Here is a 17605-nt window from a genome sequence, read left to right as displayed (position 1 = left end):
TAATATCAAACCAAATCTACACCTGAGCCTAGGCGGGCTTATCAAGCTCGTGCTAGTAAAGCTTTCCAGTTCTTCAATGCACTAAGTGATGCGACTGTCAAATTCATCGACTTCCCAGCCCACATAACTAGTTATAGTTGGGTATGGATTTGGAAGTGAGTCCAGGTCAAGGGGTCAAAGTCACACCTCCTTATTGAGATGTTTTCAATCTTTTAAGCACATTAATTAAGTTTGTAAAATGTGGTGCAGGTCTTGTCATTCACTCAATTTACTCTGTAAGAGACTCAGCACTATGGAATGTGAGAAAACAGAACATGATTATCACTTCTCAGCATATGCAGATACAGGCAGCAGATGGACTCTGTGAAAGCTCAGCACTAGTCCAACACGTTTCAGTAACAGTATGTCATCCAGAATTTTTGGAACTCATGATTACAACAGACATGCATTGGTTTAGGTTTCCAGTAAGAAAAATACTTTCAACTTTCACAGCGTACCTTTCTGATGAAACCTTTCATGTCCTGTCAAGAAAACTGTCTTACTAGTGATGCTCATCCATCTAACTGTCAGCTGAAAAAAACCCCTAGACTACATACACAATTGCATCCTCAGAATGACAGACTGGCCATCCGTATTATTCAGCGTCACATTCTTTGTCTTCTAACTTCCTTTAACATCTGTACTCTCCTGACACAAAACCACAGCAACTGCATATCCCTTTGGCCAAGGCTCCACTGTGCTATAGATTCAGGGCAGACAAAGTGTGCTTGGCCTCATCTGCTATGCCAGACCAATTGTTCTTGAAACAATGATACCTGGCTCATATTAGGTGGACAAGTCAGCTGCCTCTGTGGCAGGGACGGCAGTCAAGTGCTGGCAGCTGGGATTTGTAGTCTTGATTTTTTGGCTGTCCTTACAATAAACTGTGGAAATGCTGTTTCTGGCAATGCAAATACACTCTGGCTGGCCACTTAAGGCATCAAATAGACCCAGAGACATGTTTAGACAAGAGGGAAGCCAGATGACTTCAAAGGTCCAACTGGTAATAAAATAACATGGTAAGTACAGCCTTGTTGCATCTTGATTTTGCGTGTAAACCTAGGGATTAGGCACACAGAGTAGAGGAAAGGGTGAAGGAGACCTGAAACTATGAAAGGGAAAGACATAAAACAGATAATCTGCCCTCATGATTCCCAGAAACAAATGCTTTGAATTGGGAGTAATGGAGTGATGCAGTAAAGTATTACCATTCTCCATCTGAGATGATGTGAGTATTTGCTGGATCTCTTCAGACTGGAGTTGGAATGAAGACACCCTCCTCCATTTTATATGCAGAGAAAGAAGTAAAGTGAATAGGACCTTTTCTTTTTCTGCAGACGTTCTCGTTTACCTCAAGTCTGTACATCAAAAACACCAATACACTGATGGGGTAAGATGAATAGACACAGCTGAGCTGTGGCTTTAGTCACCTTTGGACAGTAAGCTATTCTTAGTTCTTCCACTAGGTTGTTCTTAGAATACCAGCTTGAACTTCATAACAAATGCATGAAACTTGGAGCCAGGATGCCCTCTCCTGTAATACCCACAACAGCACAAGCCAGGAGGCAGTCTCCAATGCTTCTGTTGCAGCCTGCAAAGCTGTCCCTCTCCTGTACTGCTCTAGACTACTGTTTGCCCTCAAAGAGGGCCTCTGACAATAGTGCTTCTCTCTTCCAAGTGTGGAGGTCGTACTGGATCTTTATGGACTGACAGACAATCACTCACAGTTTGTGTGCTGCTAAGAAATATGATACTCTCTCTAAACTGGCTTAAAGGGTTTGAACCTTTACCTTCAGATTAATTCTCAGCTGAATGTGATTATTTTAGGATAGCTGAAATCACTGAAGAAACCCAGTTAGCACACTAACTAAAGAAGCAGCAGCACCCTAAAGGAAATGCTTGGTATGTTAGTGTGTTTTGTGGTTGGTTTAAAAACAGCCAACATTTTACTGGAAATTTTCTTAGGTCTGGAGAACACTCATTTATGGGGAATGTGGCTCTGGTAGCACCAGCAGTGGCCATCACACAACTAGGGGGATTTTTCAGATATGACCAAACCTCATTTTACGAGGTATCTGTTTGCAGTTTATAAAAGCGGCTCTTAAAATCATTCATGGCAATAGCCGGTGATGAGGTAGCTGCTATGTTTGGTGATAAGGACAGGCCTAAGGGAGGCAATGCTATGTTGCAACATGCCTTGTTTTCTCTGGTGGGGAAAGCAAGTGCTTTACTGTGGGTTTTTTATTTTGCCTCAGGCCTAATAAAAAAAATCTTTCAAAAAAGCAGGCAACTGGCTACTAAAAAAATTAGAAAAGACAACTCCCATCTATTGCAGAAAGACTGTAAGGCATCCTATATACATATCAAAATACCACAAAAGATAGGGATGTAGGAGCCCTCAAGAGGTTACTTTGTCCTACCCACTACTCTCAGGAAGAGCTGATAAAATTTGGTCAGTTCTAGGCAGATTTCTGTTTAGTTGTTCAAAACGATATCAAGTGAGGCTGATTCCACAATCTCTCTAGGCAATGTGCTCTTGTGCTTCAATGTCCCTAATGACAGAAAATTTTTAATAATATATTACCACACTGTCCACTCCAAAAGACCATTTAAATCTGTTCTTTTGTTACTACCTCTTATACACAGGCTCTTACACACTTCAACAACCTTCTACGTATCTGAAGACTGCTACTTCATGCAGATGTCTTTTCTGTGAACAAATTAACTTGAATTTTTTCATCTTTCTGGATAGGTTATTTTTTGGACTTCTGTGAGGGGGCTGGAGTTCAAAAGATACTAAGACTAGAAGACAGAAGGCTGTTCTGAAGATTTCTAGAAGACGTAAAGATATTGAGAGAAACTTAATACTGGAGTCCACTGAGTCAGCATCATGTAAGCAACTTAGTATAAGTAATGGCTGTCCTAGACTTTACATACTCAAAAGAACATGAAAAAAAAGAGAGTGCATTCACAGCTCTGATGGACACTGGTGGCCTTTTAAAGAACCCAGTCTCACCAAGATGACACAGGTGGACCTACAAAAAAGATTCATATTTGGAAGAACAGCAACTGCTCTTTCTGACAAGCACGGGCTAAATTTTGTCCTTCACTTCTCCTTGTATGAAAAAATAATGCAAACAACGAAATTACTTCACAGGGTGTTGATAGCCCGAAGTGGCACTTTTTCTTTCTCATTTAAGAACAAATTTTTATCTTCTCTTGACTTCTCATTTCAAATCTTAAAAAAATGTGCAATTAGAAAATTTTATATAAGGTGTTACAATCGATCTATTGTTAGTCCTGCTCATTTGTATAAAGGCCATAATCCAAAATGTACTGCAGTAAATAACAGTCTTTAGCTAGATCTTAAAGATCTTTGGATCGAGTCCAAGTATATGTATATATTCAAATCAAACCAACTGAAATAGGAAGGATACGAGAATATGACAGAGCAGCACGTCTTAGAGTATCAAACATATATATGCTCAAGAATTCCTGTACTTTCTCATGTAAAATGGTTACAGGAAAAACATTTTCACACTGGCATTTCTCTATTTTCATCTGACCAGAAAATTAGCAAGAATAAATATGCTTTTATATACTGCTTAAGAGAAACATATCGACGCTGTAGGCATGTTTATTGCCGAATATAAAAAAGGGATGGACAATGATGAAAGATTCTGATGTTCTACTACTGCCATATTTAAAGAATACTCTGGAAACACTAAGTAGATGGGATAAAATATATGGCACAATGGGACAAGGTTTAAGTATGTAAGGAACCACAGACTTTACAGAACAGGGAGAAAATAAAGATCCATTTTTTTGCACTTAATTATATAGCAATGATTTAGGGGAAGGTTCCCTTTTGGAGAAAACATTACTAAAACTCTCTCTTACATGAGATTTTCCTCATTTTTTAAATTATGTATACTGAGCTGCGAATTGGTTATCTAGCTCTTCCAGACTTTCTGCCAAAGTACTGATATTAGAAGTATTCAGTAATTGAAATTTAGTCAGTGATAAGAGCTTCAAAGCTGGAAGACTGTAATATTTCAAATGGGTGTACTGCTGGTAACATTTGTACAGTTTATTCTTCCAGTGCTTAGTAAATCCTAGGAAATACCCTGAAAAGCTGGAATATACAAGACAAAATATTCCTATATCCATACACTTACTTCTGCATTGATACAAAAGATTTTTTTAGGTATTGCTTTCTTTATTACTAAGCTTAAGGTCTCAATTCAGATTTTGACTAGACTCAAAAGTGAACCCTTTAGCAGGGAACATCTTACATCCTTGTGCAGCATGCGTCGTTTGTGGGTGCTACCATAATACAGAAAATAATGTACTTCCTATACTTGTGTATAAGTGCCCAAAACTTTAATTAGAGATGCCATTCAGCTTTTTTTGAATGAAAATTTTCAATTAAATTGATTAACTGAAAAGAATTTGAATGAGAATTCCTGAGAACCTAGAAATTCAGTTTCTTCTTAAGATCCAACAGCACATGCTTGAAATCCAAAGGGCAATTTCTCAAAAGTTTTAAGTCTAAAGTAGGTTATACCAAGTACAAAGCAGAGACAAAGTACTCATGAGTGCTGGGGAAAAAAAAAAAGCATTACTTGTTTGAAAAAGACAAGAAGCTTCATTAACTGCATTAGCCAGAGATGTGCCAGTGTATTCAGGAAAGCATTAGCACTGGAGATCCTTCTCTAGAACTGCTGCATCCTGTTGATCAGAGACGACTTTCAACACAACTTTTACTGGACTGCGCCAGTGTCTTGCCAGAGATGATTTCAGCAGGACAAGAATCCTCACCAAGTCTGATAATCAGGCAGGTTACTGTCACAATTTTTCCCATACTGTACGCACTCTCCCTGTCACTGTAAATTACCCAGTACAACATCTTTGTAGGTACTACTTTTACTATTCCTTCTCCACTTACTTGACTTTATTCTGAGCATTTCTAAACTAATTTTTACTCACAAAATATTATGGCCAGTAATTCTTTATATTCTTCTAGGGCTCTTCACTGATCTGTACTGATCCTTTCTCTCCTTTATATTCTGTCTTTTTGCTTCTTGTGGCCTCTTGTTCTGTTTTCCCTTTTGCTCCCAATGACTCCTTCATGGACTTCTTTGTGGACAATTTTTCTATTTTTTCCTCACCCTACAGTCTTCTCAGTCTTCTGCCTCCACTTCTACATCTTATCATGGAGCAATGTTATCCACTCTCCCAGTTTAATTATCTGTGATGACTTAGCTATTAAAATCTCAACACCTGGCCTACTTCCTTCCATCGAATCTACATGTAAATACATGTGCCTGACATTTCCTGAGTGCTTTACAAAAACTTTTGCCTATTCTGGCTAAAATGACCCGCTTATTTTGTTCTTTCTTAACTTTACTCATTTTCCTTACTCCCTGTCACTGTCAACCATCACTTTTTGCTACGTTTTTCACAAAAGCTTTTGTTCATTTATCTCTTTCATACTAAACCACTCTATGCTACCATTAAAATTCTTGCTCATGCCCTGATTTTTTTTACTTGGATTTCAGCTCTCTCTTTCTTGACCTTCTCTGTCTCGTCCCCTTTTAGTCTCTACAGATATTTTACTACATCTAGTAAACCCATATTCTCTGTTTACTAAATTGATTTTGCCACCTACTTCTTTAAATCTATCCATAACTCACAAAACCAAACTTATATTTTTTCATAGTCCCAGGTAACTCTATTTCTGTCAAGTCCCAGAGGGCTAAGACCCATCTTTCATTTCAGAAAATGTTAATAAAAGTATTGTAGAACAAGTTGGTCTTAACACAACTATTTATTAAAAACACATGTGAAGTTGATATGAAACTCGCAGAATGGGCTAAAGTGCAACAATAAATAAAATAACTTTTGAAAATGCATTGACCTGCTATCAGATAATGCCTGAAATCTGACAGAATAGTATAAATACACTGCAGTAACTTGATAAGCTAGTTTATGGATTTTCATCTTGGATTTCACTAACATGTCTGCTTTCAATTACACAGATGAAAAACGAAAGTTTAACATCTTGCTCTTCCCCTGATTGCAATAAAATGTCATGTCTGAAATTGGACTATTAAAACAAAACTCAACTGAAAACTGATTTAGAGATAGCACTCATATTTTAGAACTGTATTTTTTGGTAGTATGTGATTTTGGGGGGAGATTTTGTCTATGATAGCAGGCAAGAAAGCATAGATTTAGCCTTTTATAAGTCCTACCTCCACCCATATAATTCTTATAAGTTTAGTGCTATAAAAGCACATGTAAAAATCATAATCTTAAAATAAAACTCATTCCACAAAGTCAGTGGAACATTTTTTTTATTACAAACTATAAGCTCACCCTGAATAGACACGTTTCCAGATGTTTAGTGAGTTAAACTGTCTGTGCCTGTAGTACCAAGACATGACAAAGACGCAGCTAGAGGATGAACTATTCATACACTGACTGGACACAATGATGCGAGTAATTAATCTTCTTTAGTAGATGGTAGTTTATATCACAAGGAAAAAAAAAGTTTTAAAAAAATGCAATGTTTACAATAAAATGAAGTTGCATTATAAAATTTAGAAGGCTTTTAAGACCATTACTCTTGCAAAGAATGACGTGCATACCTATATTCACATGCACTGGGCAGTTCCACTGAAGGCAGTCCCTTCTGTTTTTTCAGAATGAGGACTTCTAATTAATAGATACTGATGATTTCATGATTCATTAGTAAGGAAAAGCAATTAAGAAAACTGATGGTCACAAGCTTAGGAGGAGGCTGTATTTCAGAAATATGTCGTCCTAGTAACTTGGCAATTGTATCACTAAAGCATTAAGGAGCTCGTCTTTGCCCCAAGCCCCCTTATCCTAGTCATACAGAGGAACACAGGCTCTGCCCCAAAGAGCCTGCACTTAAACAACATGATCTCACAAGGTAATTACTTCCTTTGCCTGCAAAACACAGATGGCCATGTGAAATAATGCAGAAAAAACCCCACACCCTCTTACAGCAATTACTAGTAATTATTAAATTAATAATTACAATTACTAGTAATTATTTCACCTGAGCAAAGTCTACTCTTCAAAAGGTAGTGTCCTAAGCAAGGATCCTCATCTGCTTTTAGACATTTAAATCTAATTTTATCCAGTGCACTGTTTTCAAAGTTCTAAGGATGCAGAATTCTCAGTGAAATTAGAGCATGGATTTTTATTTGAGAATAAAAAACTGATATACCCTTCACTACCCCATTTGGCTATACTTTGTGTTAAAAAAACTCCAAACTTTGAAAACCTGAACTTGTACATTAATTACTTACCCATAGTCCAGTAACTATGGTTAAATGTACAGAGATTACAAAATGAAATTCTTTGGCATTTTACAATAGTGTTGAATGCTTCAAATTACTATGTCCGTTCACTGTGATACATTAAAGCCACAGTTTTGCTGATGTACTCTGTCGTCTGAGAGAAAGTAGGAGCTATCTTGGGATTCTGGCAATACATGTTGCTTTTCTAACCTTCTTTATTCTGTCCCTCCTTCTTTAAAAGGAGTGGCTAACATCTCTCTATCAAAAGCAAGTATTCTGAAGGATATCTGTGACAAGTGCTGTGCTCTATGAAAATCTAAGAGCCAAAACGCTGCGATAGTAACAAATGAATTACTTCACTGACTTTTGTCTGCCATTGTTAGGCCTAGGCCAGAGACCATATGTTTCCAAATGTTTGCCCGGAGTACAGCATAATCAAGCCTCAACTTTGAATGGCGCCTTGGGGTTACTCTAATAGAAAAAGTCACTTACCTGTTAGCTATGATAAATTCATTACCACCATATGAAAAGTAGTTTCTTTGTCATATCTTACCAGTTATATTCGCACTGGATTGCTGCACTGAATTAAATCAAGTGAATATCCTCTTTTTATACAGTATTAAGAGAACAGGAAAAAAGCGCACAGTACAGAAAGGGACTTATGGCCTGGATCCAGATCCCTGCTTTCAAAAGCAACCACATCACACAATATCTTTCATAAATGTTTCGCATTTTGTCATCAAAACGCCTGCATCCTTTGCTTCACTATTCCTCCTACTCCACCGAGACCTGAAGTAACTGTTGATCCTGTCTCCCATTTTTGGGGGGTGTAATTTGATCAGACCTGACACCCCTCCTGACCGCCGGTTTCGGGACACATCACCTTCGCGGTGTGCAATTTAACCCGACGCCCACCGCCGGCTGCCTTTCCTTGCACAGGGTGACCGCGCTGCGGCGGGCGGCAGCGCCGACCGCCCCGACGTGTCGCGATTCCCGGGACACGGGGCTGCGAAAGCCCCGGAGCCGGCCCCGGAGGCCCGGCCGGCCCCGGGCTACGGGGGAAGAAGGGGGGGAAAGCGCCGGGCGGACAGCACAGCGCAGCCCGGCCCCGCGACCGAGCGACTCACCACCTCCCAGCAGCAAAGTGCGTCCCGGCGGAGCCTCGTATCGACCCTCCGGAGCGGAGCGAACGCGCTCGGGTAGCAGCGGCCCCGGGAGCCGGCGGTGGCAGCGGGCGGCTGCGGCGGAGCCGGTGCACGCCACGCCACGCCTTTCTGCTCACTTGAACGTGGCAGCGGCGCTTTAAAGCCTGCCCGGGACGAGCAGGGGTACGGGGAAGAGAAAGGGGGGGACACCGCGGGAAAGGAAGCCCAGCCGCCCCATCCCCCGCGGGCGCGCAGCCCGGCCGCCGGCGCCCTCCGGCCCCGGGAGAGGGAGCGGGTACGGCCGGGGCGGCCAGCCCGGGGGACCGGCGAACCGGCGACGCGCCCCGCAGCCTCCCGGCCAGCCGGGGCTGCGCGGACGCCCCGCAGCCCGCCGGGGCGCCCGGGAACCCCACGCCGCCCGCCCCGGGGGCAGAGCCGGGCCCGCGGGCGCCGGGACGGCGGCGGGGGGGAGAGCGAACGCGGCGCAGCCCGGCGGACGCCCGCTGGTCGGCTCGGCGCCGCTCCCCGCACTTACCTTGGCCCCGGAGCGAAGGCACCAGCGCCAGGAGCAAGAGCAGCCGCAGCGGCCGGGCCCCGCGGAGGTTGTCCATCGGCCGGCCGCAGCTCCCCGCCGGCGGGAGCACTCGCACCGAGCGGGGGCTTGGCTCTCCTGCAGCGTCCGGTGGGCTCCCCCCTTTTTGCTTGCTGCTGCTGCTGCTGTTGCTGCTATTGCTGATGTTATCCCAGCCGCCTGAGACCGGTTGGAAAAGAGCTTGCAGGAACCCCCCACTCAGTGGGCTTTACAAAGATTTAATTCACTGCCTACCCGGTTAATTATACAGCCTTCAAGTGCTTAGCAGAACAGAGCCGCCACCGCAGCTCGGAGGCAGAGACCCTGTTGCTTCTGATACCCCTACCTCTCTCCCCGCCACCCCCACACACGCTCTCAAAGTGACTCCCTTCAGCTCGGAAAACTTTACAGATACTCAGCGTGAACCTAGGGCCGGCGTGACTGATTCTGTGAAGGAGAAATGCAGCGACTTCTCTCGGTGCCAAGTAGGAGAAAGCCACAAACAAAGGCCAAGCAAAGAAAAAGAAACCACCTAGCAGAGAAAGAAAGGTTTAACCTCTGGAGGGGAGATTTTTCAACCCCCGTTCTTGGCCTTGCCGTGGATTTTACTCCAACGCAACTTTTGTCAACAAAAAGTATTTTAAAAAGGAGAGAGATTCTAGAATGAAATTCACTGGGGAAAAAAATACCCTTCTTTCCTCCCCCTCCTCTTAAAAAGTCAGGATGAGAATTTCAACCCAAATGAAGCAGTCAGCTCTGCTCTATCTCTCTCCTCCCTTCTTTTTTCTTTTTCTTTTTTTTTAAACCTCCTTATCTTATTTAAACAGGAACACAAACACTGATAGTGGTCAAAGAAGAGCTGGAGTTGAAAGCACTCAGTTGGCTATTCTGTTGCCAAGATCTTTTAAGATAATGTGGGGGATAATATTTGCAGGCAAATGTGCATAGAAACAAATGGAGAGTTCATCACCCCTCTATACTTTGCCCTCGGTTTTACTCAAAGAGTTGGAAGTCAGTTTATGTTTACTTTCTAGTTGTGCCACATGAGCTGTGATTGAACTATTCCTCTTAGAACTACTCAACGCAACTTTTGAATATCTCTCCTCAAAATGTCCAACTGGAAAAAGTATTTAAGGCAGTAAGAGTTGAAATTGTGCATGTTTTGTTCTGTACCAGGTTACTTGCTCTTTTATTTTCTTACACGAGAACATAAAAATGGCCATATGGCCAAGGGTCCAACTAGCCCAATAGCCTGTCTTTAGCAATGATCATAAATGGTCACCAAAGGAAGAGTATGCACAAGGAAAACACACATAATTCTCCCAACTACTCTCCCAGCCTCCAGTTGCTTTTGAGTTTGGAGCATTTCCTCAGTGGAACGTGGTTTCTGTGCACTCAGTAGCTCCCAGTGAATTTCTATTCCAGGTATTTATCCTGTTTCCCCATGAGTTCTTGTAAACCTTTATCATCCAAAATATCCTTTGGCAACACATTTCATGGGTCTACCAGTGACTGTGCAAAGGGCCATTTCCTTTTGTTCCTCTTGAACCTGGCTCCACCAACCTTCTCATGGTGCCTCCTAACTCTACTGCAGGAAGAGACATCAAAGAACTGACCCCTACCCACACTCTGAATGCCCAGGTCATCTTTTTTTCAACTGCTGTTTCTTTTTTGTTTGGGTTTTTGGGTTGTTCACCCCCCCCCATTTTATTGGGAAAAGCTGGAAAAGGGGAAGAAGGATGGACGGCTGACTTTATTTGGGGGTATTTTTTGCTTCCTTCTTCTACACATGCACGTCTACTTCTGTCTCTTCTTTAAATGCCCTAACCCAGTTTACAAGGATCTTACATCAGTTATAGTGGGACCTTGGCAGTGTTTCAGCACAACATCCAAGCTACTGTTTTTCACCTATCAGACAGCTGCAGGACGTAACTAACAAAGATCACACCTTGTCTAAAGTCTGGACCAGCTTAATTGAGCCGGTGGAATCCCCTCTATAGAAACTCTTGATTCAGTTCAGTATTGGCTTATTTCACTTTACTTTAAAACCTCTCCTAATTGATTAAAGGTGGGTAGAAAGAAGTTCACCAGTTCGACTACAACAGTGTAAAGTCACACATAACAGCCTGTCCACACATGGAGTTACCCTGATTAACACCATGTGTGGACATTCTTACTCCAGAGTAAGAATTCCTTGTTCCTGTTTAGTTTGCCACCACAAGCTGTTTACCAGAAATGAGGCAAACTCAAGTAACAGTTTAAGAAATATTTCTAGAAACCATCATGGCTACGGTCATCTGCAGATCTGATAATAGGTTTTCCCTTGGTTTGGGGCGGAGTTTTTTGCATAATATTAATACACATTTCCAGTATAAATTGGCACTCTCACCTACAATTGGATTCAGTGGCCTCGAGTACATGTGATTCTAATTACTGACCCCAAGCTTTGTAGTGAGCTAAGCCATGCACTTCGGGCTCAATTCAAAGGTCCTGGAAATCAATGGAAAGTAAGGGCTTAGAAGAGGGAACATTTTGCATAACCACATTTTTTCTTACATCTGTTTGCAAAGGCCCTGTAATCCTTTGTGTAGCTTTTAAAACAAACAAATTCTTTAATGAGGATTTTATTTTTACTTCAGAAGAATAAAAATCATTTGCAGAAGCTCAGATTAATGAGTAATGACAGCGTAACAAATCATTGCGCAAGTCATTTCCAGGGATCGTGTTGAGAGTAGATACACGCAAGTAGACTGACAAAGAATTTAGAATTACTCTAACAAATCCATTACCATCTATGGCAGCAGGTTCACAGTTGTCATTCAGCTACTTAGTTTCATGGGAACAGGAATTCTTGAGATGGCCTGACTAAGCCTATGTAAGGACATCAACCTCTGACTAACAAACAAAGCTGCCCCATGGTCCCAGCTGTTGTACCTCCCAGCTCCTCAGTTTTACTGCAGCTCCCAAATCCTGATTTTTTTTTTCCTCCACTCATCTGTCCCAGAAATAGAGCAAAAGAGAGGGAAAGGAAATTGCTGTATCTTCCCTGTTTTCTGGAAGAATGTTGCAAGGAAGAAAATAGATTCACCTAGAAATGAAATCGTTACTAAAGGGAAACTCCTTGGGCCCTATGGCAAAAAATGAAGCTACATATTGGCTCTTGTTATGGAAACATGCCACACTAAAGATGCATAAAAAGTCCCCTCTTCCTTCTTAACAGGAAGAATACATCACTGGCTGCTACAGATGCACAAGGATTTAGAAAAGCCCATGTGGATCTTGCCATCTCCCACCGTAAAAATAAGACCCCAGACTCTATAGTAGGCAAATCCGTGGCTATTGGAGTACAAATGACCCACTCGGCTTAGCTCCAGACACTAGTATGTGCAAACTACAATTAGCATTCGGCTTCTTTCCTCGAGAAAACACTACCTGAGTCTTTTCTGAATTAGAATAGTAAGGAAGGCCTCTGTCCAAAAGACATGTGGCAACTGTGTCACATAATCATTTTAATACTGGAAGTTCTGGAAATTTTTCAGTTTTAACATCTTAATATTGGAAATGGATTTTTAAGGTTTATGGGCACCATTCTGACTCTTTTTCCTGTCCTTCTGAACAGTATTGGCAGGTTTTCCGATTGAACTAGAACACACCTTTTACAAAAAAAACTTGTCAGAGTTTTCAGAGATGGATGCACCATAATCCTTGGTTATTTTTTGAAACAATGGCACTACAGATAACAATTTGCTGCTTATTTTGAGTCTAAATCAATCCAGTTTAGTTTTTAATTGATCTCTAGGCTTGTATTCACGTTGAAGTTACTGTGACGATGTACTCAGTGCTTTGTGCGTCATCGGTGTCCATCAAAGCACCTTAGGGTAGTGTACGGGTGGTGTGGTACTGAAGGGTGTGTGTATGATAGTGAAGGGTGGACACTTCATATGCACCTACCATAACTTTGTTAGGGATTAGCTTGGAATAAAACCTCCCCTTAGATAAGTCTGTCCCCCATGCCACTGGCTCATCTTCATTCTCAAATCCTAAACTACTAACTATCCACACCAAATGGCTACCAGCCTGAGTCATGCCAGGCCCTAGATAAGCAAAGGAAGGTGGGAGGACTGAGAGCCTCCTCTGTTCCCTAGTGTGTATGAAACTGTGCCTCCAAGTCTAGTCAAGAATGCTGACCTAGCCATCACCTTTACGCCATCTGGCTTATGATGGCATCTTGTAGCTAAAGTCAGGCAGAGAAGCTGGCTGAGGACTCCTTCCAGAATAATTACAATGTCAGATGAAATTTATAACCATCCTAAATTTGGACTGCTCTTTATATAAATAATATTACATATATATATAAGTAATATTACATACATGGATATATATAATTACGTGGATGCCAATAGCCCAAGCCGCTTATACCGTATGGGTAACAATACAGATGCTTGTATCCAAACCAGGCTATCTACCTGGGCTCTATGTTTCAAATACCTAAAGACTGTTAGAAGAGGCTTGCCTTACTTTATAGAGCTTTCCTTGTACAGACAAACCCTTTCACTGCTTGATTAATCTCTGAACATTTTTTCCTCTTTGCATGGATCGGTTAAATATTCCAGACTGGGACTCATTACCCGGAGTCCTTTTCAACAACATTGCTTCTAAGAGTTTTGAGTTTTTACCCATTTTGGAGTTTGTATCCATTTTGTAAGTGTTGCCTACGTTTTCTTTTCTTTCCTGTCTGATTAAGAAAAACATATATAGCTATCTTGGACACTCAAAACACACACTGGTTTTCTATTAATATGTATGGGGTCTGCTTCTAAGACAAGGAGGAGTTTATTGGGGCATAAAGGAATGCTTTGATGATCCATGTCATTTCCCTTGTGGCATTACTTGTAGAATTCAGGAATAACTCAATCTGACATTCATAGGGCATTTCTGGCCTCTCCTAGAGATGCATCCTCCCAGTCTCTCAGATCTCCCCCTTCCCATAAATTTCCTTTCCCCTTCTAGACTCTCTCATGTCACTGCAGGCAGCGCTAGTCTTATGTGTGAATAAGCAAGGCGTTTTCCAGGACCTGACGCCTAGGAAGGCCGGGCTCTGTTTGGTTAAGCTGGAGAGCAGTGTGAGTCACGCACACATGGGTTGGAGGAGACAATGGCATCTGCCTTAGACTCTGCTTGGGGCCTCCACAAATCTAACAACAGCAGGGATCAGTCATTATTTTAGCTGCAATCTCTCAGAGGGTGACTCTTAAATTTGTCAATCAGCATCTGTACCAATGGTTATTTTCACTGTTCCAACAAAAATAAAATCTCATTAAAAAGGGTGGGGAAAAGCCATCAATAAAGTAAATGGCTATCCTGGCAAAAGGCCATTTCCCTTCCTGACATCCCAGATAAATCTGAGCTCCATCCCTGTCAAACAAAAATAACATCCAAGTATGTGACCAAATGATCTTTGGGAAACAGAAAATATACAAGTGAATATAAGACATTTCAGGTTTGCATAAATAAAACTCCTGAGTCTGTTGTATCTAATAGCTTAAAAGCAGGAGCACACAGTTTTCTACGCTTCCTCATGATCACTTAAAATCTGCTTCATTCAGTGCTATTTCATTGTTGTTTTATGAATTTGCTGTATTATTTACAAATGTTTTTGCATAAGTCTAAGAAAGAAAGAAGCCATCCTATCCATCTGCAAACAGTCCCAGCCTGCCAGAACTTTTATCTTACCAGTAGAAACTGTGATTTAAACTCAGTATAATGTAAGCAGACAGTCAGCGGAAAGAGTATGAACATTGATAAAACTTTACAACAAATTCATGTATACTGGGTTTCCTCCTTTTCCCTCAGCCTCATAGACAGCCTCTGTTTCTTTTCCTCAGTCTCAGTTTCTTTAACAGAGGTTCCCAAACTTTATTTATTCATGTACCACATCTTTTAGACTTTACAGCCTTGGGCTGTAATATCTTTGTCCCAGGAACCCCAGATCATCCTTGGTGGCCTGATCCTACAAACAGATGTTAATAATATACACAGGGAGTGGGGCTTGCATTTATACAATGCTTACACAGTTGTGAGCGGTGTCTATGGGAGGACACCTTAATACAAATTAATTTAAAAGTTATTGTAGTGTAGCAAACTGTTTGGAAGAAAAATATTATAAGCTTACCATATTTTCTGGCACGATTCTACAGAAGCTGGCTGACATCTGGGATATGTGAAGTTGGTGGACACTGTCTCTTAATTGGAAGGGTGGATGGATCAGAATGTCTCTGGACAGCTGCAAAAGGAAAAATAAACAGATTAGCCCTATTAAATGAACCTAATGGGTTAAGCTGTTCCATGCTGCATGTACCCTGTGGCTCCCAGTTCTCAGGGCAGACATTTTCATTTGTATATACTACATCATTAGCCACAGGCCATGTAGATGAGGAGACTGGCTCAGAGTCTTTGGAGAAGAGCTGTAGTATAATTTAAGTTTTGCATAAAAATGGAGTTTTCTGTCTGTCAGGGACTACTCTGACACTCCTTTCTTAGCTCCTGGCTGAGCTCTGGAAGCAGAGCTAGCAACAGAATTTAGGTTCAATCTAAAAAAACTCAAACCAACCAGCCCTGTACTACCCATTCTATTCAAGAAAACCCTTTGTTCTCACTCTTATTTCTTTCAACTGCGATCTCACAACTGTTCTTAGATCTAGTCATAGAGTTTGGGACTGGATCAATGAGATACTCCTATGAGAGGGAAGAACAGTCCCCAGTGCAATGTCTAAAAAGAGGGTGTGACATAGAGACAGCAGCAAGTTACGCCAAAGGGAGGTAGAAAAAACATGCTCAGTCTGCTCTCAGAAATGACCCTCCACCCTCCCAAGTCCTAACTATTTAGGAATTAATTATCTGGGAGAAACGTGGCCTGCTAAACAGCAAGTTTGAGCAGACTTCAACAGAGGTTCTCTTTCCAGCTCTCTAGCTGGCTTATGTCTTTTGGCAAGATATTTACCACTCTGTGCCTCATTTTATCTATAAGAATAACCTGATTTGTAAAATGTTTTGAGCTCCATAAAATTAAACACGCTGCATAAGAGTTAGCTGTTATAAACTAGCAACCTCGAGCCATTAACTTCTCATGAATGTGTTACGAAGTAATTTAGACCAATTTTAGCTTAACTTCTATTTCCCCTGTTTAAAAGCAGCATCCTATATAGTCATCTATATTAGAATAATGTTAGCATTCAGAATAGCTCTCATATTCTTTTCTCTAAACTTAGAAATGTACAGACAGCCAAATTTCCAGCTGAATAGCAGATATATATATTTGCTTTGATAGTTATTCCATAATTTGTACTTTACTTCCGAAATGTTCCAGAAACATACAGGCCAGTCATTATGAGGATCTCACTTGTGCATGTAATAGCTTCATTGCAAGTCAGAAAACAGGATTCTTTAAAGATTTTATATTTCCCATTAAATAGGTATATTCTCTGTGTATTCAGGAGTAATATAAATTGTGTTAACTCTGCTTACTATAAAGCAGATAGCTAGTAAGAAAAGTATTTGCAGAATCATTAACGTGAATCCAGAAAAAGAAGTTTCTTTATTTGTAGCTTTCACTTTTTCTCTCAGTTTATGCAATATACTGTATTTAATAGCTCTGCTAAAGACGAGTGAAATCTTGGCTCTACAGAAATCATTGGCAAAATTCCCACTGACTTCAGTGGGGCCAATACTGCTGTTAACTCTTCCCTACAAGGAAAATCCAGATTGCCTAAGAAACTGACCTGCCTCTGTTAAGACCACAATCCAGACTGCTTGCAAATTGAACTGACCTTGTACAATTACTAATGCTGTTATTCTTGAGAGTTTGCCAAATCCTTAAGACAAAACTAGCATCATAAATTATCCCCAAACTTTTACCCTGGGGTAAAACAAACCTTCTCACTTTATAAATGAAAGCACCTATGCATACTTATATCTTCCAATAGTTTCACTGACAGTTTTACTTTTATAGAAATTAAAAAATTAATTCTCAGTTTCAGAAAGAAACTGTGTTTCTTAAATAAATACTGATGAAATGTTTTGCCCTCAGGTCCAACTTTTTACTATAAATACACTAAAATATACAAAATTTAGTGAAATATTAGTATATTATTTTGTATCTCCTGAAGCTATCAGAATTAAGGATCATTTAAATGTATGTTTACACCAGACCATTCATTACTGTGCTTGGTATGTTTCAGCTTGCTTGTTACCATCAAAATATAAAGATGACTTTGTGAAAAGAAAAAAAAGCACTTAAAGGACATATACGCACAAAGTACGGAGATGCACAGATAACATCTCCACACCTTCCATTAAACACTTAGCAATCTACTTCAGTAATCTACTTAAGTTTCTACACTCATTTTTTTATAATGTACCTTGTTCCTCAGATCTGTTCCATCTAACAGCAGCAATACCAAAAGCCAACACTGTTTTGTTTGCTTCATTTACTGAAGCCAGGCCATTAGTATCAATCA

The 17605-nt window shown here is 40.9% G+C and overlaps 1 protein-coding gene across 4 annotated transcripts in view; it reads right to left on the bottom strand.

Moving 5' to 3' along the window:
• Window positions 1–15283, bottom strand: part of FBLN1 (fibulin 1) — an 89893-nt gene extending 74610 nt beyond the window's left edge. The window contains exon 1 of one of the 4 annotated variants that reach the window (XM_052790136.1): window positions 15262–15283. Coding sequence is in view for 2 of the 4 variants with exons in the window: in XM_052790134.1 (XP_052646094.1) it covers window positions 9054–9129 (76 nt within the window). In the remaining 2 variants the exon portion in view is untranslated. Of the gene's footprint in view, window positions 1–8500; window positions 8660–9053; window positions 9816–15261 lie in introns of those variants that run through there. The other 3 variants (XM_052790134.1, XM_052790133.1, XM_052790135.1) reach the window with 3 other exon arrangements.
• Window positions 15284–17605: the final 2322 nt, after the last annotated feature.

The sequence above is a fragment of the Harpia harpyja genome, chromosome 6 (genome assembly GCF_026419915.1).
Source record: "Harpia harpyja isolate bHarHar1 chromosome 6, bHarHar1 primary haplotype, whole genome shotgun sequence".
In the NCBI taxonomy this organism is placed as follows: domain Eukaryota; kingdom Metazoa; phylum Chordata; class Aves; order Accipitriformes; family Accipitridae; genus Harpia; species Harpia harpyja.
The sequence above is the reverse complement of the archived record's forward strand: the minus strand, read 5'-3'. Positions and strand labels throughout refer to the sequence as shown.